The sequence below is a fragment of the Geotrypetes seraphini genome, chromosome 4 (genome assembly GCF_902459505.1).
Source record: "Geotrypetes seraphini chromosome 4, aGeoSer1.1, whole genome shotgun sequence".
In the NCBI taxonomy this organism is placed as follows: Eukaryota; Metazoa; Chordata; class Amphibia; order Gymnophiona; family Dermophiidae; genus Geotrypetes; species Geotrypetes seraphini.
The window spans coordinates 136,662,831-136,689,677 of record NC_047087.1 but is presented as its reverse complement, the minus strand read 5'-3'; the positions used below and the strand labels follow the sequence as shown (position 1 = coordinate 136,689,677).

Sequence of the window (26,847 nt, the reverse complement as noted above, 5' to 3'; positions counted from 1 at the left end):
GCTGGTTTTGCATTTGGTGTTAAATGGACATTTTCAGTGTACCTAATTGGTTAAATGCTGCTGAAAATGACCGTTTAGTCCTGAACAGGCGATTTAACTGGTCAGGAGTTGTTTCTGGCCAGTTAAATCATTTTAAGTCTCAACCAGTAAATCTTTATTTTAGAAGGTGTTTTGAAATCCTGAATCTGTAGTACACTTCTCCCTCCGTATTCACTGTGATAAGGGATTAACAGAACCGCAAATACAGAAAAACCATGAATACCTTTTTCATATGTTATTCGCTGTTTTCTATTAAAAACCATCGTGAATATAGTGAAACTGTGAATAACATGGTGGGAGACCTGGTCTGTTCCTGAAGGAGAGGCAAAATACGATGAAGAAAGTGCTGGGAATCAGCGATTTTCTCTGTAAAAGCTTGGAATCAGCTGATGCAATTTGGGGGGAGGAACCAGCAAGCTAAAAACTGTGAATAATCGAAACTGCAAATGCTGAAACCGCAAATACGGAGGGAGAAGTGTACAGGTGATTATGAGAAAGAGCACTGACAGACGCCTCTGATATAGACTTACAAATTAATGCCCTAATCCCCTCTTTGTGACAAACCTATGTCTCTCTTCTGTTTTGCCTCCACAGCCAGCTGAGTTTCTGCTTCTAGTCTCACATTAAGTTAAACCTTGACTATATGGTTGCGACATGGGATCTTGCGACACATGTATAGATAATTCATACTATTTTGGCACAAAATAATTTAGAAATCCAACACCAAGCATTTGCCTGTCAAAATACTGAGTTACCAGGATTGGGAGGTACCAACATCTTAACATGACCTGATACTGTATGGGGAAGGTATCCCCCTCTCAGTCTAAGAATTTAGCCAACTTGATGATATTTAACTTCTGGTTTCATAGAGATAATGTCTTAATCCATTGTCGTTCTTCCTCTTCATGTTTTAGTTTAGTTTAGTTTTTTTAAAGAAATGAGAGCCTTGCTGGCTTGAATGAATATGATGTACTTCTATTCATACAGGCAAGAGTGCAGGGACTGCAGGGGACTCTGGCACAAATCCAAGGCAAACACTGCACAGACAGAATGAAGAGAAGAGGAGATATGTGTTCAAAGGAGATACTCCCAACTTTTATAATACAGTTGCTTTGATTATCAGCTCCGGGTTTTCTATGTCCTTCTTGCTCTGCACCATACGCAGCTCCAGTTGAGCAGAGGATGGCTTATTCCCTTTCCCAGCCAATGCTGAAAACAAATAAATAACAAAGTCTCAGGTCTCATGACTACTTGATCTTCACTTTTTTAAACAATACCAAAATGCTCTAATGTTCCAGTGGTCAGGTTATTTGTAACTCCAAGCAACACAAGACAAGACTGCCTGGGGCAATAATCATAGTACATTGGAATTACTGTATGCAATACCCTGAACTAAGCCATGAAGAAGTGCTAGCAGTATGAATCTTGCATGCATTGCATAGATCACAGTACAACATCAGCCTGGCTGCTGTAATAAAAGTTATGAGGCTTGCATATAATAAAAGTGTTCTTATTTTATTTTAAAAATTGTTTATTCATTTTATAAAGCAAAATATAGCTGATACACAGTGTAAGAAAATTTACATAAATTAGCAATATGTTCAGAAAACACCAAGAAACTATACATAAATAACTTAAGACCTGATTCAGAAAAGGCCTTTGACAGGCTGGAGTGGGCCTTCCTATTTCCTCTCTTGCACAAATATGGGATTAGGGGCTTTTATCTGCAGGCGCTCCACACCTTGTACTTTAACCCTACTGCTGCTGTATTTGTTAATGGTGTCTCCTCACTGACATTCTCCCTGCAGAGGGGGACCTGGTAGGGGTGTCCTCTCTCCCCTTTGCTATATATTCTTTTCCTAGAGCCCTTGTTGCTTCAAATCCAGCAGCCTCCTTTGTTGCGGGGGGTGGAGGTGGGGGGCTCTTTACGTTGTATGACCTTTGCGGATGACATTATGGTCATTCTCACGAATCCTGAGCATAACCTCTCTATGCTTTTGGAGCTTTTTCACTCCTTCGGCGCCTTGTCTGGCCTTAAACTGAATGTCTCCAAGTCCGAGGCCTTAGCCTTGAATCTCTGTGTTCCCCTCACATGGGCTGACTTTCCCCTGAAGGAGGCCCCTGACCAGGTGAAATACTTAGGTTCGTATATACCGTCGACTTTTTCTAGGCTCTATGCGCGGAATGTGGGCCCCTTACTTAGAAAATCTCTAGACTGTATGCGTCTTTGGGGCTCTCTCCCTGTGTCCTTGATGGGGCGTATCTTTCTCTATAACATGATGATTGTTCCGCACTGGCTTTATTTGTTGCAGACTTTACCAATCTAGCTCCAGAGGTCTGATTTGGACCTCTTATATTGTACCCTGCGGTTTTTCTTGTGGAATGGGAAGTGACCCTGGTTGCCACTTCGGGTTCTGATGTTGCCCGAGGCAAGGGGCAGATTTGGTTTGATGGATTTGCGTACGTATAACTTGTCTTGTGGTATGCGCCACGTGCAGGACTGGTGTCTTGAGAGTTCTTCTTTCTTAGCCTTTTCTGTGGAAAGGGATCTTCTGTTTCCCCTTTCTGGTCTTTCTCTTTTGCACTCGCCCTCTGTCTTTTTGTCTTCCCCAGTGCATACTCATGTTATTTGGTCCTATATGCGGATCATATGGAAAATGCTCTGTAAATTGTTGGGCCTCAATTATAGCATCTCTCCTTTCTTACCTATTATAGGCAATCTACACTTTAGTCCGGGACGGGACAGCAGTCTTCCAACTTTGGCATGCCCATGGAATTCTTAGGGTTGGTGATGTGCTGAATGAGCAGGGGGGTATTCTTTCTCCGGCGGAGCTGATGTCCCTTTATGCCCTTGAACAGGTGGATGCCCTGGGATATCTACAACTTAAACATGATATTTTTGGCTTGGATCAATCTCACTTGCGCTCCTCCATAGCAAAAAGTCTGGGTCAGAGTCTAGCCTTCGGGAGGATTGTGCTCCTCGTCTCTGGTATTATGTCTCTGAATTGGAGGCCCGTGCTCCTGACCTACAGGCGGACCTGTTGGTGAGGGCTTGGAGTGCTGATTTGGGGTCCCCTGTTTCTGCTTCTCTGATATCTCAGTTTTGTCTTGCTGCGTACACTGTCCCAGAGTATGCTGCATAGAGAGCAGGAATTTAAGTTCCTTCACCGGGCTTTTATTGCCCCGTGGAGAGCCTATAAGACGGGTTTGCCTCCCGGACTGTTTGTCTGAAATGTGGCCTGGGCTCTGCTACTTTAGGGCATGTGTTTTGGGCATGCCCTAAGGTGCAGTTTTTCTGGGCTAGGGTGTGGGCTTTTTTGACCTCTATCTGTCCTGCCTTGCCGGTGTGCACCCCGACCCTGGCTCCCATTTATGATGGGGGGAACTTCCTAGCTGTTCTCGGGGGCATCGGCTCTTGATTTTTAAGGCTCTCCTCTTGGTTAAGAAAGCTATTTTGATTTACTGGAAAGAACAAGCAGCTCCTTCTTTGGCTACCTGGAAGCTGTTTCTCTATGAGCTTGCGCTATTGGAACATCGAGCAGTGTGGGTGCGGGAGATGGGCACTTGGGATCACTTTCAAGATACTTGGGAGATTTATTGGACTTCTCTCTCACATAAGGAGAGAAGCTTTTTGCTCAATTCCTGATTTTATGGGGGGCTGGGAGCTGTGTTCTGTTGTTGGGACCTTCTATGGGATCGTCTATCACATCTTTCTCTTTCATTTTGGGTATCTATCTTCCTTATTTTTCTCTTTTTTTTTTTCTCATTTTGTTCTTTGGATCTTATTTCTTGGTTTCTTTGGCTGCCACACAATGGAGGGTGGGATGGGTGGGGTTGGATTCTGGGGATTTGGCTTTGCCCTTTTGGTTGTATTTGGGGGGTTGGTATTTGGGGAAGGAGTTTCCTAAGTTACTGAAAACCTGTATTGGACACCTTTTGCTCTTTGTTGTTCCACCTTGTTCCTTGATGTTTGTTGTGTGTATTTTGGAATTGTACTTGCTGACTTGTGCTTTTTGGTGGGTCACCACACTCATCTCCCAGGTGGTTTTTTTGTATACTGTCTGTTGTTGCCTATTAAAAAGATTATATATTTAAAAAAAAAAAAATAACTTAAGACCAACCCCCCCAAATAAGCCCCTCCCCCACCCTGAACTGAAATCAAGTCTAAAAGGGTACATTTTATGTGAGTATGTTTAAAGAAAATTAACATATGTATCTAGCGGACCCCATGTTTCTTTAAATTTTCTAAACTCTCCAGATTTTTCTGACATCTCTTTTTCAAACCTATAATACTGACATAGAGTTAGTTTCCCACCAGAATGAAAAATTCAAATAATCCCAATTTTTCCAATTTCTCATTATCATCTGTATTGCAATTCCGGTTATAATTAGTAAACAGTTTATCTTTATCTGCTCTAAGCGGATTTTTAAACAAAGAAATGCCGAAGATAACCGTACCGTAAGACAATGGCAAAGTCACTTCAAGAATGAGCAAAATTTTGTTCCAAATAGACCTCCAAAAAACCTTTATTAAAGGACAATGAAACAAAAGATGATCTAAAGTACCTGCTTCAATTTGACAGTGCCAACATCTGTTGGAGCGTGTACTATCTAATTTTTATAATCTCACTGGAGTCCAAAATATTCTGCATAATAAAAAATAGAGTGTTTGTCTCATTGAAGCAGAAGCAGTACAGTAGTCTCTTTTATTCCAAAGCTGGGGTCACATAGCAGGATAGATATTATGTTGTATTTCTGAACTCCAGATAATAAGTGTTCTTAATAGACAGTAGGATATCTTTTTGTGTGTTTATTGGTTATGCTGAGTGTTACATAGTCATTTGCCATTCTCCTCTTTTTACCCCCTTTCTCTATGAGCATGTGTTTATTTTTATTTTAAAAAATTATAATCATTTATGAAAAAATATTTTGGGAAGAAATGATAATATGAACTACTCACTGCTCAAAAAGAGATGCTCCTTTTAGGTGTTGGATGAGAGGGCAAGTTGGTGGAACTGTCTATAACCTTACTCTTTAGCTTTTCTCTATTATCCAGAGAATCAAAATGTCTGGAATTCGCAGGAAATAATGATATACTGTATGTACAAATTTAACTTTCCTCCAAAAGGTAGAACTTCTTGCATGAAGACTGGGATTCTGGCTATAAGCTCTCTTACATTTAAGTCAGTAAGGCTTTGACCACTGATGATATCAAGATTGAGCATACAATGGATAATGCTTAAACCGCCTCCACTTTCCATAGAGCCATTCAAGTAGTAGAGGTGATGTCATGCATCATCTGAAGTGAACAGTGGTCCTTTATTAGATCTATTGCTTTCTTGGCAATATCTCCAAGGACAGACTCTCTGCCACATGGTGAACCATAAGAGTCTGTTGCCTTCAAATGCCATAGTTGAAGTTCTTGATACAATCTCAAAAGCATCTTGGGTTCTCCTGATTCACAGATTTCAGAATGCTAGTTTACAGAATAAACTCCCCCTTTTACAAAACAAGGAATGTGTTTTTTAGCGCAGGCCAGCGCGCTGAATGCTCTGTGCTGCTCCTGATGCTCATAGAACTCTATGAGCATCGGAAGTAGTGCAGAACATTCAGCACATCAACCTGCGCTAAAAAACGCTTTCGCAGTTTTGTACAAAGGGGGGGAGGGAGTGCATAATGTTTGATTAAATAGATTCTGATAAGATGCTATGTAGAAACTAAGCTTATCATTCAGGTAAGTTAGATAGATTGTGAGCCCACTGGGACAGATAGGGAAAATGCTTGAGTACCTGATTGTAAAACCACTTAGATAACCTTGATAGGCGGTATATGAAAGCCTAATAAACTTGAAACTTGAAAGAATTTGATTTATTAACTTTATATATCACAACTACCATATTAAAACAGTGCAACACCCGTACAATTTACAGTACATTACGATCCAATATGGCAAAATAAGTGCATAATTGAATATCCAATAACCAAAACAATAAAATAACATTTCCAATAAAAAGTAATAAAATCCAGCCCAAAATATATTAATCCCATATCAATTAAAATGCTTTGTAAAGAGCCAAGTTTTTAAAGCATTCCTAAAATACATGTAGTTGCCAACACTATTAATGTCATAAGGCAGTGTGGCATAGGGATGGAAAGACACAACAGAATGTCCTGTTTCTAGTTGTCAACAATTGAACCACAGTCAGTACTGGCAGCTGGAATAAAAGATGTTGGAAAGAATCCAGTCATTCCAAACAGGGATACTCAATCAATTTATTTGATAGAGAAGGTGTACCCACATATGCCTTAAGAACCAAACATAGTATTTTAAACAAAATTTGCACAGAGATCAGGAGCCAATGCACCACTGCAAATATAGGTGTGAAGTGATCAATTTCCTCTTTTTAGCAATTAGTCTAGCTGCCATATTTTGGATGTGTAGTAGCCTTCTAAGGTTAGTTTTTGTCAGTGCATGATACTGGGAATTACAGTAGTCCAAGTGACTTATAACAGCCATGTGAACCACCTTAGTCAAATTAGAAGGAATAAGAAGTGATCTCAACTGGCAAATCACCTAACATTGCTAAAATCACCTAACATTGCTAAAAACAAGAACACACCACAGCCCCAATTTATGGAGATAAAGATAATGTTTTTCATAACTGGAGTACAAATATCATAAATCTGTATAAGCCACATCAACAACAAATTATCCTTCCTGTAGATCCACATGGCTATTTTCTGAATTTAAAATGAGATTGGAGGGGAGGGTTGTGCTATATGTTAAAGAGGGAATTGAAGCAAACAAAATAAACATTCTGCATTACAAAGTTAGCATTATCCCAGGACAAGCAGGCAGCCTATTCTCAACATGTGGGTGACGTCATCCATGGAGCCCGGATGTGGACAGCTTCGCAAGCAAACTTGCTTGTAGAACTTTAGAAAGTTTGTGACTGCCGTGCTGCGAGTGCCGTACTGCCTTACTGCGACTGCTTTCCCGCCCAGTGCAGGGCGCGCATCTCCTCAGTTCTCAGTTTTCCACAGAGCCGAGAAGTCCTATTTCAACGCTCTACGCTAGACTCAGTATCTACATCGTGCCTTCTCTCACTGCAGCTCGTGTTTTATTTCTTTTCAGGGTCGCTGTGTTTTTCTTGTGTGTTTTATACAAAAAAACAAAAAAAAACCTTAATTTGATTTTCTTTTCTGTCACAGCTATTTTTACGCTTATGTCCCGGCCGGTCACAGGTTTCAAGAAGTGTAGCCGTTGCCAGCACGCAATCTCCCTCACCGACCCACATAGATAGTGTATTCAGTGTTTGGGACATGAGCATCGTCCGGAGTTGTGTGCCCGCTGCACTACCCTTCAACCTCGTGCCTGCAAACGTCAAAGAGTTCAGGTGGAAAAACTCTTCGGAGGTATGGATCCACTTGTCCTGGTCTCGACCTTGAATCCGGTCAAGCTCACAGGGATTCCGTCTTCTACCTCGACCTCGGCTTCGACTTTAATCAAGCCATCCTCATTCGGCGGGTCCTCGTCTTCGAGCAAATCTGCTAAGTCTTCTCCAGACGAGACGCTTGCCTCGCTGCCTCCTTCAGGTCAGGTTCCAGCAGAGATTATCAAACTGCCCAAGAAGCATGTTTCCAAGTCGAAGAGTCATTCTTCCTCCTCTTCCTCGGAGACTATAGCCACACCAAATCTACCAGATTCTCAAGTCTCGGTATCACATTTGGACACTATGATCATTTTGAATCACCAGTTTGGTAATATGCTTGCCAAACATACTCTTACCTTGACTTTGCTTCCTGCAGTCCTGCCTGAGCACTTAGCAGTATCACAAGAAGTCGAGTCTTTGGCTGTGCTTCAAGCTGATCCTCCTCACTCTATACAAGGAGTCGAGTCCTTGGGAGTGCCTCAAGAGGATTCTACACACTCTATGAAAGGAGTTGAGTCTTTGTGAGTGTCTCTGGAGCATAAGCACACTACTCAAGGAGCCGAGTCCTTGTCAGTGCCTCGAGATACCTCGACACCAGGTGTTCAATCCCTTTTGGTGTCTCGATCTCCAGCCTCCAGTTCTCCCTCCAAATATAAGGCATTGCCCTTCCCGAGGCATAGGGCAAAGACTCCTCGACTTTCTTCTCAGCGAGACCTACCTGGTTCGAGGCACAGTTCTCCAAATCAGTCGAGGCATCCAATGAGGCACAGATCCTCTTCTCGAGACAGGCCTCATCTCTCCGGATCTCGAGACTCTTCAAGGCCTCCAACCCCAAAGTCAAGGACAACAACTCCAGAGACCTATGTTTCTTCTCCTGCGAGGGATTCTATCCATTCTCTCAGTGAGTCGTCTATACCTGCATATTCAGACCTCAGGTATCAGTACTCCAGAGAAGTTTCACCTTCGTTCTCTGCCTTGCGAAGCACCTCGAGGTTAACTTCTTCCCCTTGAGGTCAACCTTCCTTGGAGCAGATATCTTTTTCTTCTTTCCTACGTCAAATGAGTAAGGACCTCAGTATTACTTTGGACTCTGATTCCAAATATTCTCAGGAATATTTAGAAGAAATGGGTATGTCTCGTCCTCCTGCGGAGTCTCTTAAATTGCTCATCAATAGACTTCTTTCTCAAACCTTCAAGAGAAATCTTGAGACACCTTATTCCATTCCTGCTGTACCAGGAAAACTGGATGGTCCACTGCAAGGGTTTTGAGAAATCTCAGTTATCCCATCAGTCCCTTCTTGTGGAGTATTCTCTGAAAAAGACCAATCCTGCCAAAGTTTATGCCATTGTCCCTCCTGGAAGAGAGGGCAGGACCATGGACAAGTTTGGTCGCCGTCTGTATCAAAATTCTCTGATAGCAACTAGAGTTTTGAATTACAATTTTGTTTTCATTTCTTATTTCTTATTCTTCAACACCGTTTTCCAGGGTTTCAGCATGTGATTACCACTCTGTCTCAACTCCGCATGCATCTCCTGCAATCTTCTTATGATGCATTTGAACTTTCCCTGAGGGTCGCTGCCTTTTCAGTTTCAATGCGCAGGCTTGCCTGGCTCCACACTATAGACATGGACCCCAATCTTCAAGATCGTCTGGCCAATATCCCTTGTCAGGGCAATGAGTTGTTTGATGACTCTATCGAGGCAGCTACTAAACGATTTTCTGAACTTGAGAAATCGCTTGCTTCTATCACTTGTCCTAAGCCTTCTACCTCTAAAGGCTTCAGACCTCTTCCATCTTACCAGAGGCACTTTCCACAGAGAGCAGCTCCTTATACAAGAGCGCCTCCTAAGAAACAACAACAACAGCCACAGAGGCAGCAGAAACCTCAGCCTCCTGCTGTGCCTAAGGCCTCTCAGACCTTTTTGATGATCTAATACAGAGCATAACCTTCATTGTTCTGCCTCTGTCCTTTCCCCTTCCCATTAAAGGTCGTCTCCATCATTTTTACCAACGCTGGGAGATCATTACATCAGACCTCTGGATGCGGTCCATCATCAGGGAAGGATACTCTCTTCATTTTATCCAGGTTTCTCCAGATCTGCCTCCAAGAGAGTATCCTTCCAATCCATCCCAGACCGCCCTTCTTCAGGAAGCTCAAGCTCTGCTTCGTCTCCGTGCCATCGAAGAGGTTCCTCCGGACCAGCAGAGCAGGGAGGGTTTTACTCCCATTATTTCCTAGTTCCTTAGAAGACAGGCGATCTGCGACCTATTTTGGATCTCAGAGCCCTCAACAAATTTCTTCTCAGAGAAAAATTTCAGATGCTGTCTCTGGCATCATTATACCCCCCTTCTAGATCAGAACGATTGGTTATGTTCTCTAGATCTCAAAGAGGCTTACACTCACATTCCCATTCATCCAGCCTCTCGACAGTTCCTCAGATTTCGGGTGGGAAATCTGCATTTTCAATACAGAGTACTACCTTTCGACCTGGCTTCATCTCCAAGATTGTTCACCAAGTCCTTAGTAGTAGTAGCAGCAGCTCTGCGGAACCTGGACGACTGGCTCATCAAGGATTCAATCTCTCAAGGGGTTATTGGAGCGACCCAATGGACTACGTGGTTCCTACAAAGGTTGGGGTTCGAAATCAACTTGCCCAAGTCCCAGCTACAGCCCTCTCAGACTTTACAGTTCATTGGAACTGTCCTGGACACTGTCCAACTCAGAGCATTCCTTCCTCAACAACGTCAGGATGCTCTTCTTCATCTCTGCCACAAAGTGTCTTCCTTGGCTACAATTTCAGCAAGATACTTGATGATTCTCCTAGCTCTACAGTTCACGTGACTCCTTTTGCCAGACTTCACATCAGAATTCCTCAGTGGACCCTGGCATCTCAGTGGGCGCAGGCTTGCGACCCACTCTCTCAAAATATTACAGTAACTCCTTCGTTGAGACAGTCTCTTCACTGGTGGATGCTCTCTTCCAATCTCTCCAGAGGTTTACTGTTTAAACGCCCCCTCATCAGAAGGTCCTCATGACAGATTCCTCGACCTAAGCTTGGTGAGCTCATCTCGACGGTCTCTGTACTCAAGGCCATTGGTCCAGCATGGATCATCAGTGCCACATCAATCTGTTGGAACTCAGAGCGATCTTCAATGCTCTCAAAGCTTTTCAGCATCTTCTTCACGATCAAGTAGTCCTCATTCAGACAGACAACCAAGTCGCCATGTACTATGTCAACAAGCAGGGCAGAACAGGATCTCTCCTTCTTTGTCAGGAAGTTCAAAAGGTGTGGAACTAGACAATCCATCACAACACCTTTCTGAAAGCAGTCTACATTCAAGGAGAAAAAAACTGTCTGGCGGACAAATTGAGTCTTCTGCAACCTCATGAATAGACACTGAATTCCTCGCCTCTCCATCACATTTTTTCTCAGTGGGAAACTCCTCAGATAGATCTCTTTGCATTTCCCCACAACAACAAACTGCCTCAGTTCTGCTCCAGGATACACTCTCCTCTCCGCCTTGAGGCAGATGCTTTCCTTCTGGAATGGACGAATCAGTTTCTCTATGCCTTCCCTCCATTTCCTCTGATTCTCAAGACTCTTGTCAAACTCAAACAAGATCATGCCACCATGATTCTCATAGCTCCTCGGTGGCCGAGACAACCTTGGTACTCCCTTCTATTTCAACTCAGCATCGGAGAGACTCTACTTCTATCAGTATTTCCCTCTCTGCTTACACAGAGTCAGGGGTCTCTACTTCATCCCAACCTTCAGTCTCTACACCTGACAGCTTAGTACCTCTCAGCTTAACTGTCTCTTTACAGTTTTCTTAATCTGTACAGGACATTCTAGAGGCTTCCAGAAAGCCTACCACTAGGCAATGTTACAACCAGAAATGGACTAGATTTCCTGCTTGGTGCATCACAAGGAGCCCTAATCACAAGGAGCCCTAATCTACCTCCTTGTCTTCAGTTTTGGATTACCTGTTTCACTTATCACAATCGGGCCTCAAATCCACATCCATTCGAGTCCATCTCAGTGCAATTGCTGCTTTTCATCAGCCTATTGAAGGGAAACCCCTCTCTGCTCATCCTGTGGTTTCCAGATTTATGAAAGGTCCTTTCAATGTCAACCCACCTCTCAAACCGCCTCCAGCAGTTTGGGATCTCAATGTTGTTCTTGCTCAATTGATGAAGCCTCCTTTTGAACCAATGGCTTTGGCTCATCTCAAATATCTCACTTGGAAAGTGGTTTTTCTCATTGCTCTCATGTCTGCTCACGTCTCCTTTGATCCAAACAAGTTGGGACATCCGATTTCTAAGCGCTTCATCTCCAACTGGTTAGCTGCTTGCATCTCTTTCTGCTATGGTCAAGCTGGACTACATCTACAGAGTCGAGTCACAGCCCACAAAGTCAGAGCGATGGCGGCATCAGTAGCTTTCCTTAGATCTACTCCTATTGAGGAAATCTGCAAAGCTGCCACTTGGTCCTTGGTTCATACATTTACTTCTCATTAATGTCTGGATGCTTTTTCCCGACGTGATGGCCATTTCGGCCAGGCAGTATTACAAAATTTATTCTCCTGAATTGCCAACACTCCCATCATCCCATTCTAGTTAGCTTGAAGATTACCCACATGTTGAGAATAGGCTGCCTGCTTGTCCTGGGATAAAACACAGTTATTTACCGTAACAGGTGTTATCCAGGGACAGCAGGCAGCTATTCTCACAACCCATCCACCTCCCCTGGTTGGCTTCTCTGTTAGCTGTCTGAACTGAGGAGATGCATGCCCTGCACTGGGCGGGAAGGCACTCGTGCATGCGCAGTGCGGCAATCGCAAACTTTCTAAAGTTCTACAAGCAAGTCTACTTGCGAAGCTGTCCACATCCGGGCTCCGTGGATGACATCATCCACAGGTTGAGAATAGCAGCCTGCTGTCCCTGGGTAACACCTGTTACGGTAACTGTGCTGTGTGGAATACACATGGATAGATATTCCATATGTGAAGGGAAAGAATATACAGGTAAGTTTATATTACCGTCCCCCAGGACAAAATAAGCAGATAGATGAAGAAATGTTTTCAGAGATTAGGAAAGATGGCAAAATGGCAACAGTATAATAATGGGTGATTTCAATTGCCCTATATCAAAAAATGTGCTGACACTAGTTTGAGAAGGCTACTACTACCAACAACCCTAAAATGTTTATGTATATAAAGGCTCAAATAGCATGCTAGCCATGAAAAATTATATGTGGAGAAAAAAAGATCTCATTTGGTCTTCATGGATCTTTAAAACAACCCCTCCACACTAGAAAATATCCTTGCATTTATATGGTTTCATTTCAAAGGGTAGCAGTCCACTATAGCTCTGCTCTTTGGCTGCTGGTAAACCCGCAGAGTTACAGATTGCTTCACCTGACAAAGAAATCTCTGTTTCACATTTGTTGTTGCGTTAGGGGTGACTCCAAAGTTCTGTAACAAACTCCTGTAAATAAACTTTCAGTAGACTGCTCACAAAACTTTCATAGAGCAGCCTGTTTTGTGAGCAGTCTGTAAGGATTGACCCCCCCCAAAATGTAAGGTTGGAGGGGATATGTGAGGCGCCCTTACAAACGCCAGGTCCCGGATTCAATACCATCACAGAAGATTCACCAGGAAGTAGAATCAAATAACAAGCACAGCCAGAAGTGATCGCATAAAGAATATATTATAGAAATAGGCTTACAGAAAACAATATTCATAAGCATTACAATTAAGGAGAGAGCAAAGCAGTTTCCAGTCCAGAGGAAAAGAGAGACAGAGAAGCGTGAAGTTCCAGGGAAAGCCAAAGAGAGAGAAAAAGAGGGATGGGGTGATGGTCTAAGCTTTGGGTTCCACAAATAGAGAGAAGGGGGTTGATGTTGAGAGGGGGCTTTTTGTAACAAATAGAATCTATTGAACTTCAATAGACTCTATTGAAGTTAAGTATTCCCATCCTTTGTAAACTGTCTGAAACAATGGTTAGTTTCATTGATCAGGAAAGTGAGTGAGGTGTGCTAGACTGGAGAAGAATAGACTGGGATCAAATGTACTTTCCAGTATGCCTCTGACAATAGTTTCTGATTAATCTTAGTTATCTGTGCACCTGGACCCATTGTACATCATAAGCTGTCCATCTTAAGCACCAGATATTAACACATCTTCTTAATACCTCTTAGCTGTCTTTAGAACCTTTTTACTGCCAGGTCCTCTCTAAGCACTGATTGAATTAAGGTTGTTGCAATGACATTCCCTAAGGTCAAAAAGAATATAACCCTATGGACACAACAGTTGCCAATACGTCCAATATACAACACAAACTATAATTGGCTAAACTGTATAAATTATCAGAGGGACTGTTTAGCCTTGAAAAAATAGAAATATAAGCCTCTTGGAAATATTAGCGGACATCAGTATGAGCTCTTGGAATGTAAACGCTGCGATTGCTTTAATTTTTTCACACCCTGGAATTTAGAGTCGACAGTTTTGAACAGTATTCTGTCGAATGGAATTCAAGTACTTCCCACTCCTGATGAAGATGACAAAACGGAGCTGTCGAGTGGCAGTATCTTTCTTTCAAACAGGACTAGCTAAGTACTCCTCGAGTGGCAGTAGTTTTGAAACAAGACGGTGATTTGTGATTCTTGACCAGAATGTTTCACGAATGAAGTGACATTATGAACTGCTTGTAGATAGATGAACTGTCATGAAGCATTAGGAACGATTCTGAGTAATTCATGAATTATTATAACACATACAAATGTTCATGTACTTATAGTTTGTTTATATGATATCATCAACTTATTTATTAAGATTTATAGTCTGTTTATGTGATATTATCAACTTATTTATTAACACACCCACACACAAAAAAGGCCACCAACTAGATATCGCAGCATACATGACCCAACACCCTCATAATCCTGAAATCCACATCTCAAACGGAGCTTGGCACCCCTCCCTCTGGTCAGACTACTACAAATACACCTTTAACATCAACTGGGCACAATGCAACAACAAACATCATCCCCTTAAAATCCCCTTCAAAACACGCCAAAAAATTGAACCCACCATATTCTGGGATAAGGCAGACCTCGTAATCGATACTGTAGCCCCAAACGAATTCATATCCCAATGGTGAACCTTAAGTGAAACCATCCTGAATGAGCTTGCTCCAGAAAAATCAAAACTCAGAATCTGCAGACCATCAGACAAATGGTTCGACACCGAACTTCTCCAATTAAAAAAGCACTGCAGACAACTAGAAAGAGAATGGAAAAAAAAGAACCTAGAACACACTAAAATAGCTTGGAGAAACCTCATCAAACAATATAAGATCAAACTCAAGGAAAAACGGAAAGCCTACTACTCCAAAATGGTAGGCACGGAAACCCTAGACACAAAAAAGCTATTCAATCTAGTAAAGAACCTCACTGATACCAAACCTTTCCTAGCTACACAAGGAAGCCACCCACCGACAGCCATCCAACTTGCAGACCACTTCAAAAACAAGATCACCAAGATTAAGACCACCTTCAACAATTCACACACCCACCTCGACGAGATAACTACAAACCCACCAATAGGAGAAGCCACTGCTGCAGACAGATGCTGGACCAACTTCCCAGTAGTATATTGGTCTGTAATGAATCGACTCTACAAGAAATACAGCCAAGCATCTTGCGACCTAAACAACTGCCCCACCTACCTGATGACAAATGCCTCCACCAAATTCAAAGCTAGCCTCATGCAATGGATTCAAACCACATTAGCAGAAGGCCAATTCCCACAGGACCTAGAAGAGATCATAATCACCCCAATTTTGAAAGATCACAAAAGCCCAATAGATAATCCCTCCAACTACAGACCCATCACCTCAATACCTATATATGTTAAAATAATAGAAGGTCTAGTTGCACAACTCCTCACTAACTACCTGGAAGATCACAACCTACTTCATCCCTTACAATCAGGATTTCAAACTAACCACAGCACAGAGACACTACTAGTAACTCTACTAGACACAGCTCGACAGCACCTTAGCAAAGGCAAAAAAATGCTGCTAATTCAACTTGATCTCTCTGCTGCATTTGACCTGGTCGACCATTCCATACCACTACAGATACTTGAAGCCATAGGGATCGCAGGCAGGGTATACAACTGGTTCCAAGGATTCCTCAAATCTAGAACTTACAGAGTAAAGTCCAACAACCTCAACTCTGATCCATGGTCCAACCCCTGCTGAGTTCCACAAGGATATCCACTATCACCTACGCTCTTCAACCTCTTTATCTCCTCCCTCGGAACCACTTTAGACAACTTAAATGTTACATCCTTCAGCTACGCGGACAACATCACCATACTCCTCCCCTTCGACTCAGCAGACTCCACCTCAACAATAAAACTGGAAAATACACTAGATGCAGTGGAAAAATGGATGGCAGACCACAAACTAAATCTAAACTCATATAAAACAAAATTCCTTCTGCTCGAAAAGGCCAAAACCCCCACCATCACAGAATTGGAAATCAAGGCCACCAAATACCCAATACAGCCCAAACTTAAACTCCTAGGAGTAACGATAGACAGATGCTGCACAATGCAGGCCCAAATCAATAAGACAACCCAGAAAGCTTTCTTAATTATGAGAAATCTACGTAAAATAAGAAAATTCTTTGAAATAGAGCAATATAGGCTCATTGTCCAATCCCTAGTCCTAGGTCTACTGGACTACTGCAACTCCCTCTATCTGCCATGCCCTGCCAACATGCTAAAACAGCTTCAGACTATACAAAACACCGCTCTCAGACTGATCTACTCCCTGAGAAAATATGACCACATCACTTCTGCCTACCTAGACTCTCACTGTTTACCAATTCAAGCACGAATTCAATTCAAACTTTACTGTCTATTATTCAAAGCATTAAATGGCTCTGCCACCTCCTACCTAAACAACCGCCTAAATCAAATCCTCACCATTAGACAAAGAAGAACCCTGACCCCATTTGCCTACCCTCCACTCAAAGGTACTCAGTGCAAGAAAATGTTTGACAACCTCCTTGCAACGCAAGCAGCGAAAATCGACCACTCCATCTCCAATCTGTTGACAACTACGAGTGACCTCAAAACATTTCGAAAAGAAATCAAAACAGTGTTATTCAAAAAATTTATCCAGATACCTTAACTCTCCCTCTCTTTCCTCCCCTCCCTGGTAAAATTCCTCTCCCAAAGCCTCCACTCCTTTGGTAATATTTTCCTCCTCAAATTATCAACCAAGAATACAGTTCAAAATATCTACCAAGAATACAGTTCCCAAAAATGTGATGCTCCTAGAAATGTACAGCTATCTTAACTGTTATCTTGTTTGTAATTGCCTAGAAATGTCCAATCATCTTACTATCTAATTCGCAAGTGCTACGGAAATAATCCAGCTACCCTATTTCATTTGTAACCAAAAATAATTGTAACGTTCCTGGAATTATCCAGCTATTTTTACCCAATGTGTAACCAACAAAATTGTAACGTTCCTGGAAATGTCCAGTCAGCTCTTTTGTAATCCGCCTAGAACTGCAAGGTACAGGCGGAATAGAAGTCACTAATGTAATGTACTTCGAGGGGTTCTTTTATTCTAGTGTATTTATTATCAATTTTTCTAGTTTGGATTATCTATAGCACTTTGCACTTTATTATATTTTGCACTCCATTACATTCGCAAAGTAGAATCTTGGGAGTTTACATAGTCTTAAAGTTAAATTTCTCAGGTGTGACTGTTTAACCTTGATTTTTCTAGCACCTTCCTTATTGCATGGTTTGCACACTCTGGACCAGATGATGTATGAGGCAGTGCCTATTTAGACTTTTGTCTGGTGCTGGTCACCCATGAGTTGCTGCCTGAGCTCAGAAAACCCCCCGTTTACATTCCAAGAGCTCATACTGATGTCCGCTAATATTTCCAATAGGCCTATATTTCTATTTTTTCAAGGCTAAACAGTCCCCCTGAGAATTTATCCAGTTTAGCCAATTATAGATTGTATTCCCTAAGGTCAGACATGAATGATATGATCTCCCATAGGCCTTTGCTGACATTGGTTAGGCTAACCGAAAATGCTGATTGCTAGCAATGCTAGGCTGACACAGTCTACTGAAAATTTATTTACAGGAGTTTGTTACAGAACTCTGGAGTCACCCCTGACACAGCGACAAATGTGAAACAGATTTCTTTGTTGGGTGAAGCAATCTGCAAGTCTCCGGGTTCGCCAGCAGTCAAAAAACAGAGCTATGGACTGATAGTAGATGCTAACTGTGGAATTCACCATTTTTTCAGTGCCGGTGCTGCATTAAAACTGGGACTCTACAGCTAAGTTCTGATTTTGTGTAATAGACTTTCCTGTTTGAAATATTTAAGTACAGGCTCTGATAGCATTCCATCAGGGTTTGGGTTAGGCTGAAGTTGTAGTAGTGGAACTCAGCCTTCCCAAACTAGTGTAAGCACATTTTTTGATATAGTGTATATGATCTAACAAGTGTGCTCCTATATGCTGTGAGTGATTTCAATTGCCCCAACATTGCCTGGATAAATATTACATCAGGGTGTGCTAGGGAGGTAAAATTTCTAGACCTCATATATGACTGCTTCCTGGAAAAACTGGTCCAGGAACCAAAGAGAGGGGGAGCTATTTTAGATTTAATCCTTAGTGGAATGTAGGGCATAGTACAGGACGTAACTGTGTTGGGTCCGCTAGGAAATGGTGATCATAACGTGATCAGATTTGAGCTGATGAGTACTATTAGGACCTTCCTTATTTGAACCAAAACTACTCCGCTACGGAGTGCCCCAGGGTGCCTTATTATCACCACTCATCTTCAACCTTTATGCCAGACCAGTACTCAACATTACAGAAAAATACCAAATCAGAATTCACTCATTCGCGGACAATATACAGCTCTACCTCTCCCTAGGTCAACACCAAGACTCACAAATCGAAAAACTTCACTGCTGCTTAACGGAAATAAAGAACTGGATGACTGTAAATAAACTACAGCTAAACGCGTCAAAAACTGAACTTCTCTGGATACACAAAGATACTTGCACATATCCCCGTCCATCTCTCTCCTTGGGAAATTACATCCTTATAGCCAATGACAACGTTCACCGCCTAGTTTCATCATCTTTTTACTACCTCTGCCAGCTAAAGTGTATCTGTATATACTTCTCAGAAACCATATGCATTTATATTATCCCGCTTAGATTACTGCAACATGCTACTAGTGGGCTTTCCCAGCTGGACAAAATACATAAGAGCTGAAAGAACTGAAATTAGTTGATATTAATGAAAAATTGCAGGTACTTCATCAGGAGCACATTGAAACCAGAAATAAAACAGGCAGATTTCCAGAACATAAATTGAAATTGAAGAAGCTTGGAAACTATATTGCAATGATAAAGGACCAAGGGGGTCAAGAGTACAAGGACCCCAATGGAAAAATCTTTACCAGTCCTATCATACCCTATATACATCTGAGGCTGCAGTAGAGGAGAAGGACATTGATGACTATCTGGAGTAGGTGGATCTCCTGAGATTGTCCCTAGGGGAAGCTAAACAACTGTCAGTTCCAATAACAGAGCTTAAGAACAAAAGAACATAAGCAGTGCCTCCGCCGGGTCAGAACATAGGTCCATCCTGCCCGGCAATCCGCTCCCGCGGCGGCCCAAACAGGTCACGACCTGTCTGAATCACCAGAAGGGGCTCCCTTGCCACCTTGGTTTCTCATTGAAGTCCTATCTTCCCATCGTAGTCCTAACCCTCCGGTCTTGCACATGCACGACCTGTTGGGTTTCTATACTTATTACCTGGTTAGCTTTCTATACCTGTGTTACATCCCAGCACCTCTCTCAGTATCCCACGATCCCTTTATCCCTCAGGAATCCGTCCAATCCCTGTTTGAATCCCTGTACCGTACTCTGCCTGATCACTTCCTCCGGTAGCGCATTCCAAGTGTCCACGACCCTTTGGGTGAAAAAAAACTTCCTTGCATTTGTTTTGAACCTATCTCCCTTCAGTTTCTCCGAATGCCCCCTCATACTTGTTGTCCCCTTCAGTCTGAAGAATCTGTCCCTATCCACCCTCTCTATGCCCCTCATGATCTTGAAGGTCTCTATCATATCTCCCCTGAGCCTCCTTTTTTCCAGAGAGAAGAGCCCCAGCCTATCCAACCTCTCGGCGTATGGGCAGTGTTCCAGCCCTTTTACCAGTTTCGTTGCTCTCCTTTGGACTCTCTCAAGTACCGCCATGTCCTTCTTGAGGTGTGGCGACCAATACTGAATGCAGTATTCCAGATGTGGACGCACCATCGCTCGATACAATGGCATGATGACTTCCCGTGTCCTGGTTGTTATGCCCCTCTTTATGATGCACAGCATCCTGTTGGCTTTTTTCGAGGCTGCTGCGCACTGTGCAGATGGCTTCAGTGATGCATCCACCAGCACACCCAAGTCTCTCTCAAGTCTGCTGTCTCCCAACAATGCTCCCCCCAATTTGTAGTTGAACAACGGGTTCTTTTTCCCTATATGCATGACCTTGCATTTTTCCACGTTAAAGCGCATTTGCCATTTGTTTGCCCAGTCTTCCAGCTTGTCCAGGTCCCTTTGCAGGTCCTCACACTCCTCCCTGGACCTAACTCTACCGCACAGTTTGGTATCGTCTGCAAATTTTATAACCTCGCACTTTGCCTCCTTTTCCAGGTCATTGATAAATATGTTGAAGAGACTTGAGACTTTATGGACTATTAAATCACTGCCTCATAGCAAGGCCCCTGGCTTAGACAGATACATCAATAAGTTATACAAATGCTTCAGGAAATGATTGGTAAAACTCCTAATGAACATGTTCAACAGCTTGGAGGAAGAAAATGAATTTCTCTACTCATGGTGTTTGGCAGATGTCACCCTCATTTTAAAACCAAGTAAAGACTCCATTTTGTGCAGGTCTTACCCATATCGCTATTAGGGATGGATTATAAAATCTTCACTAAAAAATGGCTAAATGCTTACAGACTTACATGAACAAATTGATACATGGTGACCAAAAGGACTTCATTATGGGTTGCCAAACATTTGATAATATTAGAAGTGTTGTATATTATAAACACTGCTAAACAAACCAATGTCCCAGCATTGATACTAGGGATTAAGGCAGTAAAGTCTTCAATAGGGTTTTATGGCCCTATCTGTTGAGGACTCTTTTGAAGGTGGGGGATCACTGGGAAATTCATAGTATGAGCAAAAATCATACATACAAAGCCACTGGCTAGCTTTCAAACTAATGGGGAAAACTTTGATAGATTTGAGTTAGCTAGAGGAACGAGACAAGGCTTTGCATTGTCCCCACTTGTTTGTCCTGAGCATTTGGAGGAGGGCTGATATCCAGGGTATATATAGCCGAGGACTACTAAGTAAGATACTATTGTTTGCTGACAATAAATTCCTTAATCAGAGGAGTCACTTCCTGGAATAGTGCCCGCCTTTGCTGACAATGGGAAAGCATTGAGGTTCAAAACTAACAAGGTAAAATCAGATAGACAGAAGGGTCTTATATGAGGTTAATTCTACCCTTTTGAAATCATTGTGGAATGACTTGTGGGAAGAATCTACAAATTACTTGGTTAGGCAGAGTCCAAATGGTAAAAATGATAGTCCTGCTCAAATTGCTATATTTACTTACTGCTCTTTCGATACCCTAATAAGAGAGATTTTTTCACTCTACATCTAAAGTTTTTGAATATATTTAGAAGCACAACCACCATGTTTACAGAGATCAGGTTGGCAGTTCGTCTTTATATATAGTGAGTCCTCAAACCTGATTGGCTGGGGTTTAAGGTGATTTCAGCAGGAAATTGAGGCAGGAAAGTCTGTTAGTCACAAATTTGAATTTTGGTGGGAATGAGGCTGGAACCTTGTAGTAATAGTGATGATTTGTGAACATGAATCTGAGAAACATTCTCTGATTAGGATGGGAGCAGAGGCAAGTGTATGCTTATCAGTCGGTGTCAAAGAGTGGAAGGATCTTGGCAAGAGTGATCACTCCAAACTTTGCTTTGAAGTTGAGAATTGGTCTGAGACCCCCTGTCTTCTTGGGGATGAGGAAGAAACTGAAGTAGAAAACTGTTCCCTGTTGTTGAAGGGATATCACTTCTACCACATTGTTGTGAAGCATTATGTTGAGTTTTGCAGCTAGCATGGAAATGTTTTTCACAGGGAGCTCTTGAGGATGGTGAGTGGGGAGGATAAGATGTGACATTCAGATGGTATGATGCTTTGAACCCCTCTGCTTGGAAGTTATTACTTGCCAGGCTGGCACAAAGTGGTTGAGCCTCCCGCCCACTGGCAACATGTCAAAAAACATGACTGCTTTTGAGAGAGGCAAGTTGTGTACTGGAAGTCTTCTTCTTCTCTCTGGACCTCTGCTTTGGAGGATAGGATTGATGATTATGACACTGAGTGATTGACCTAATATAAGATGTGAAATATCTTTTTGGAAAGAATTGATTTTTTAAAAAACCCGCTGATAAGGCCTGTGGTATGCAGCCATATAGGTTTTCTGTATTGGATATTTTATTCTTGAGGTTGTATAGAATCAAGGAACATCTTGATTTGCAACATAGTGAAGAGACTGTCCTCCAACAGGGGACATTAGCTAGACAACCTTTGAGATCAGAAGCTTTTAGCCACACTAGTCATTCTTGAGAAGGTGTCATATATGGAATGGATAAGATGATAGGTGGCTTCCTGTAGTGTGGTGTGAAGCTAAGTAAGAACTATTTTTTGGGGAGGTTTTTGGGAGGGCAGAAGGTTGGGAGCTGCATTAAAAAAAATAAAATAAAAGTGTGCTGGGAGATAGAAGAGCTGCAACTGTTTAGAAGTAGAAAAGAAAAAAACCTGAAACAACAGGGAGAGATGCATCAAGGGCAGGAAAGCCTGCCTATGCCTAGTAAGTCAAAGATTTACATAGTTAGATGATAGCAAAATCAGTTTCAGTCTGAAAAAGACTTCTCCAATCAAGTGTGTCTGCTTCTCTCCTGTTGGTCTACAGAGAAAGAAAAATCTTTTCCATCTTGAGAGATCCTAGCCAGACTTGAGAGATGCGATTTAAGACTCAACTCTAGTATTTAGGGGCATCTCTTCTTTTTTAATACAAATTTATAGACAGTATATCTGGAAAAAAGCTGAGCTATTTTACAAAAGAAACTACATGCACAATAACTACATACAACCCAAATAAAGGACCAAGTCAATAATACGTAAATTTAAAAACTCTCAAATATAATTCTTTGGCTAAAACTCACAGATCTTCAAGACACCTCTATTGGGAAAGAAACTTACAGCAGCAAAATTAGCACCACTGTGGAGCCCTTTCTCTATATACAACTTTCCTGCATATTTATGCCTCCTTTATTGGTTCATAAGGTCTGTGAAAACAGCTGAGAGAAGAACCATCAGCCAGACAGGTAACCAGCATGATAGAGGAACAGCGAGCATAAGCATACCAAAATGAGAAGAATCTGCAGAAGGATATGACAACAGTAATAGAAAGTAGGAAAACTGTACATACAGTAAGTGATGCATAAAAAGTGCTTTTCCCAAACAGATTATGTAATGACTAGTCTTTAAGCCCGTTACATTAACAGGTTCTAGAATAGATGTGTGTGTCTGTCTTGCTTTCTTTCTTTCTCTCTCTCCTTGACAACTGTCTGTCTGTCTGTTTTTCTTTCTTTCTGTCTCTTTCCTCAGCTGTCCACCACCCCTTGCCTGCTCTCCCTATCCAGCAGTAGCCCTTCTCCCTTCCATTTACCTCCCCCGTGTCCAGCAGCACCCCTTCACTGCTCCCCCTGTCCAGCAGCAACCCTTCTCCCTTCCTTTTACCTCCCTCCTGTCCAGCAGCACCTCTTCCCTGCTCCCCCTGTCCATCAATACCTGTCCAGCAGCACCCCTTCCCTGCTCCCCCTATCCAGAATCCACTAGCCTGGGCAGTCTCGGGGCTTCTGCTAGGCTGGCCCACCTCGCATTATCGAAGTGGACCAGCCTAGCAAATGACCCGTGGCTGCAAGATGAAACTGCGGCTGCTGCGTTTGCTGGTCTGGGGGTGAGAAGAGGTATCCCGGCAGCGACAGCGCAGATCAGGGCAGAAAGCAGGCAGTGCGCATGTGCGGCATGGAAGCACACATCACGGCGGCAAGGATCACTGCATCGTAAGTGCGCATGCACGCTTAGCGTTTTATTATAGTTGAACAATAAGAAGCAGTATATAATAATGGAAATGCTACTAGAAAAGCCTGACCCAAACAGAATGTCTGGCTGAGGTACCTGGTCAGGTTTTATAGATACAATCATGCTCACACATACATTTTTGTTTTAAATTCCATTTTTAAAAATCTGTTTCAAATTGCATGTTTTAGGAAATGTGCACTAAAATTAGTGCACATTTGTAGTCATGTTTTTGTATATGAGCTCCCAGTTAATAATTTCAGAGTTTCAAAGTTCTTGTCATCATTCCAAAGTTTATCGTAGAGTGTAATCATTAATGTAAATCATGCAGCCATGGGGCAGCTGTGTGCAGAGGGCTCTTATCACACATTACCTTTTGCACTTTGAATTGTCCTCTGAAGAACAAGCTGCGTAGCAGATACAGTCTTCTCACAGGCCATCTGCAATCCAGGAGAGAAGCCACGCATTATTGTTTCTCACACACCAGCTCACCAACACCAGCTATTACATACTCTATCAGAGTGTAAGAGGAGTTTCACATCTACATATAGTTGAAATTACTATCATAACCCCTATCTCGTCATTTATTCTCAGACTGGAATTACTTTCTCAATATCCAAAATCCAACTAAAATTTAAAAAAATGATTTTTCACTTTAACTGGATCTTGGATGAAAAACCAATTCATTTTTCAGACAGTTCCCCAGATATTCAGACCGTGGGACATTGCTAGTGATTTCCTGTGGTCCACCATGAACCCAGAAATTCAATTCCAGCACCATATCTGGCATTGAATTTCCGGTCTACTTTTGGCTGGCCGAGACGTAGCCACTAGGTCAGTATTCAGAGGCTAGCCAGCTAATTCTCAATGGCCAAAGACAGACTACTTTTTAGGCAGCTCTATCTATTCAGCAAACTTAGCCGGTGAGCTGCTGAATATCGCCAGTGATCAGTTATATCATGTGACATTGTCGAACATCAGCCAATCTGCTAAGTCAGATATTCAGTGGGAGATAGTCGTCCATCTCCCACAGAATATTGCAGATAAGGGCTATGTGAATTTTAGCCAGCCAGAAGCCATTTCTCGACAGCTAAATAGTGCTGAATATCTTCCTCAGTATGTTTTGGAAAGTAATTTACTGGTCCATCATAAATCAAGCCATAAAGACAGTAATGAACTTAGTAATACTGAGATTTTACAAAAACCATTAAGATGAGCTTAATGCACATGCAGCTTAATTAATTACATTAGTAAAGAGTAGACAATTTCTAGCATGGGCTCTCAGGTTGCAGGCCCTTGGGTATAATAATTTCCATTGCAAAGTATGTGATTAAAAAGAAACCAGCAGCTCTGCAGACTAGTGCTGCCCGATTCAGGAAAAAAAATTTTGTTTTGATTAGAATCAGCCTATTGAATCAATTTTTCGATTCGATTTTCCTGCCCAAGTTGGCGTTTTTTTCCAAACATCCTGGTGGGTTTGCTTTATAGCCTCTTCACCACTTTTATATCCTCTTCACCCTCTTTGCACTCTCCTACCCACACTGGCGCTGTGGTGTAAACAAAATAAACAAGCAAAAAAGACTTTTCCTCTCTCTGTTAAATCCTAGTACACGTTTGCTGTCTAACACCAGCTCTGGTAAGATACATATTTCAAATCTGACATATTGTAATTACAAAACAGAAAATAAAATTATTTTTTCCACCTTTTGTTTTCTGGACATTATTATTATTGTTGGTCCCAGACTCTGGTTGTCTTTTGATAACTCACTTTCCAGGGTCTCCTTCTTTCTTCTTTCTCCGTGCTAACCATCCATATTCCATCTCTGTCCTCCCCTTCTGTTTCCCTTCCCTCCCCCGGAGGTCTGGCATCTTCCCTTTTTTCATCTCCATCCACACAGCTGCAGCGATAGACTCCACCATCCCCAGATCCACCATCGCTCCTTTTCTCAACTACCCTTTCACCCAGCATAACTCCCTCATTTCTTCTTCCCTCCTTTCTGTCCTACACATACATCTTGCCCTCTCCATGAGTCCAACACTTTCTCCCTCCTGCACGCTTTCTCTCTCTGTCCTTGCCTCTTCCCTCAAGTGGCATACCTCCTTCCAACCCCCCAACTCAACATGCTCTCTCCCCATGAACCATCTTACCCTCCCTCTCCAGTGTGTAGCACCTTTCCTTTCCCTCCCTTTCTGACAGGTCCAGTAGCACCTCTTCTCTCTTCCTTTTTCTGACCCCCTGTCCAGCAGTACCCCTTCTCCCTTCCCTTCTCTGCTACCCCTGTCCAGCAGTTCCCCTTCTCCATTTCCTGCTCCCCTGTCCAAAAGTACCCCTTCTCCCTTTCCTGCTCCTCATGTCCAGCAGTACCCCTTCCCTTTCCTGCTCCCCCTGTCCAGCAGTATCCCTTTTCCCTTCCCTGCTCCTCCTGTCCAGCAGTACCCCTTTTCCCTTCCCTGCTCCTCCTATCCAGCAGTACCCTTTCTCCCTTTCCTGCTCCCCCTGTCCAGCAGTATCCCTTTTCCCTTCCCTGCTCCTCCTTTCCAGCAGTACCCCTTTTCCCTTCCCTGCTCCTCCTATCCAGCAGTACCCTTTCTCCTCCCTTCCCTGCTCCCCCTGTCCAGCAGTACCCCTTCTCCCTTCCCTACCTTTGTGTACTTCTAGACTAGGGCCCCCCTTCCTCGAAGGCCTGCTCCTCCCAAAGGACTAGCCCGCCCCCGAAGGCCTGCATGTTCCCCTCCCCCTTCTTTGCAGATCCTCCAGCTTCCCCCCGGGCCTCCCGCTCTTACCGCAGCCTGCAGAGAGGATCGCATGTTCCTTAGAAGCACATTCCCTTTGATGCGATCCTTCCCCTGACGTCAAAGGAGGACTGAGACCGCGTCAGAGGGAATGTGCTTCTGAGGATGGTGGTAGCCTGCAAGAATCACGTAGAGCACTAGTGATCTTCTCTGCAGTCTGCGATAAGAGCGGGAGGCCAGGGGGAAGCTGGAGGATGCAGCAAAGAACACCAAAGCATGGAACAAGATAGAACCAGAATTTCTGCAGCTCTTCCTGACTGACCCTCGCCCCCTAAAGCAGGAGCGGCAACAGTAGGCCA

The 26,847-nt window shown here is 42.8% G+C and overlaps 1 protein-coding gene across 2 annotated transcripts in view; it reads right to left on the bottom strand.

The window, feature by feature from the left end:
• Nucleotides 1–400: 400 nt before the first annotated feature.
• The window catches only part of PDXK (pyridoxal kinase), a 266,020-nt gene continuing 239,573 nt past the window's right edge, over nt 401–26,847 (bottom strand). For both annotated transcript variants that reach the window (XM_033943087.1, XM_033943088.1), the window contains exons 10-11: nt 24,129–24,195; nt 401–1,248 (exon numbers count right to left, since the gene is read on the bottom strand). In XM_033943087.1, coding sequence (XP_033798978.1) covers nt 1,136–1,248; nt 24,129–24,195 — 180 coding nt within the window. In that variant the 3' untranslated portion in view covers nt 401–1,135. The remainder of the gene's footprint in view (nt 1,249–24,128; nt 24,196–26,847) is intronic.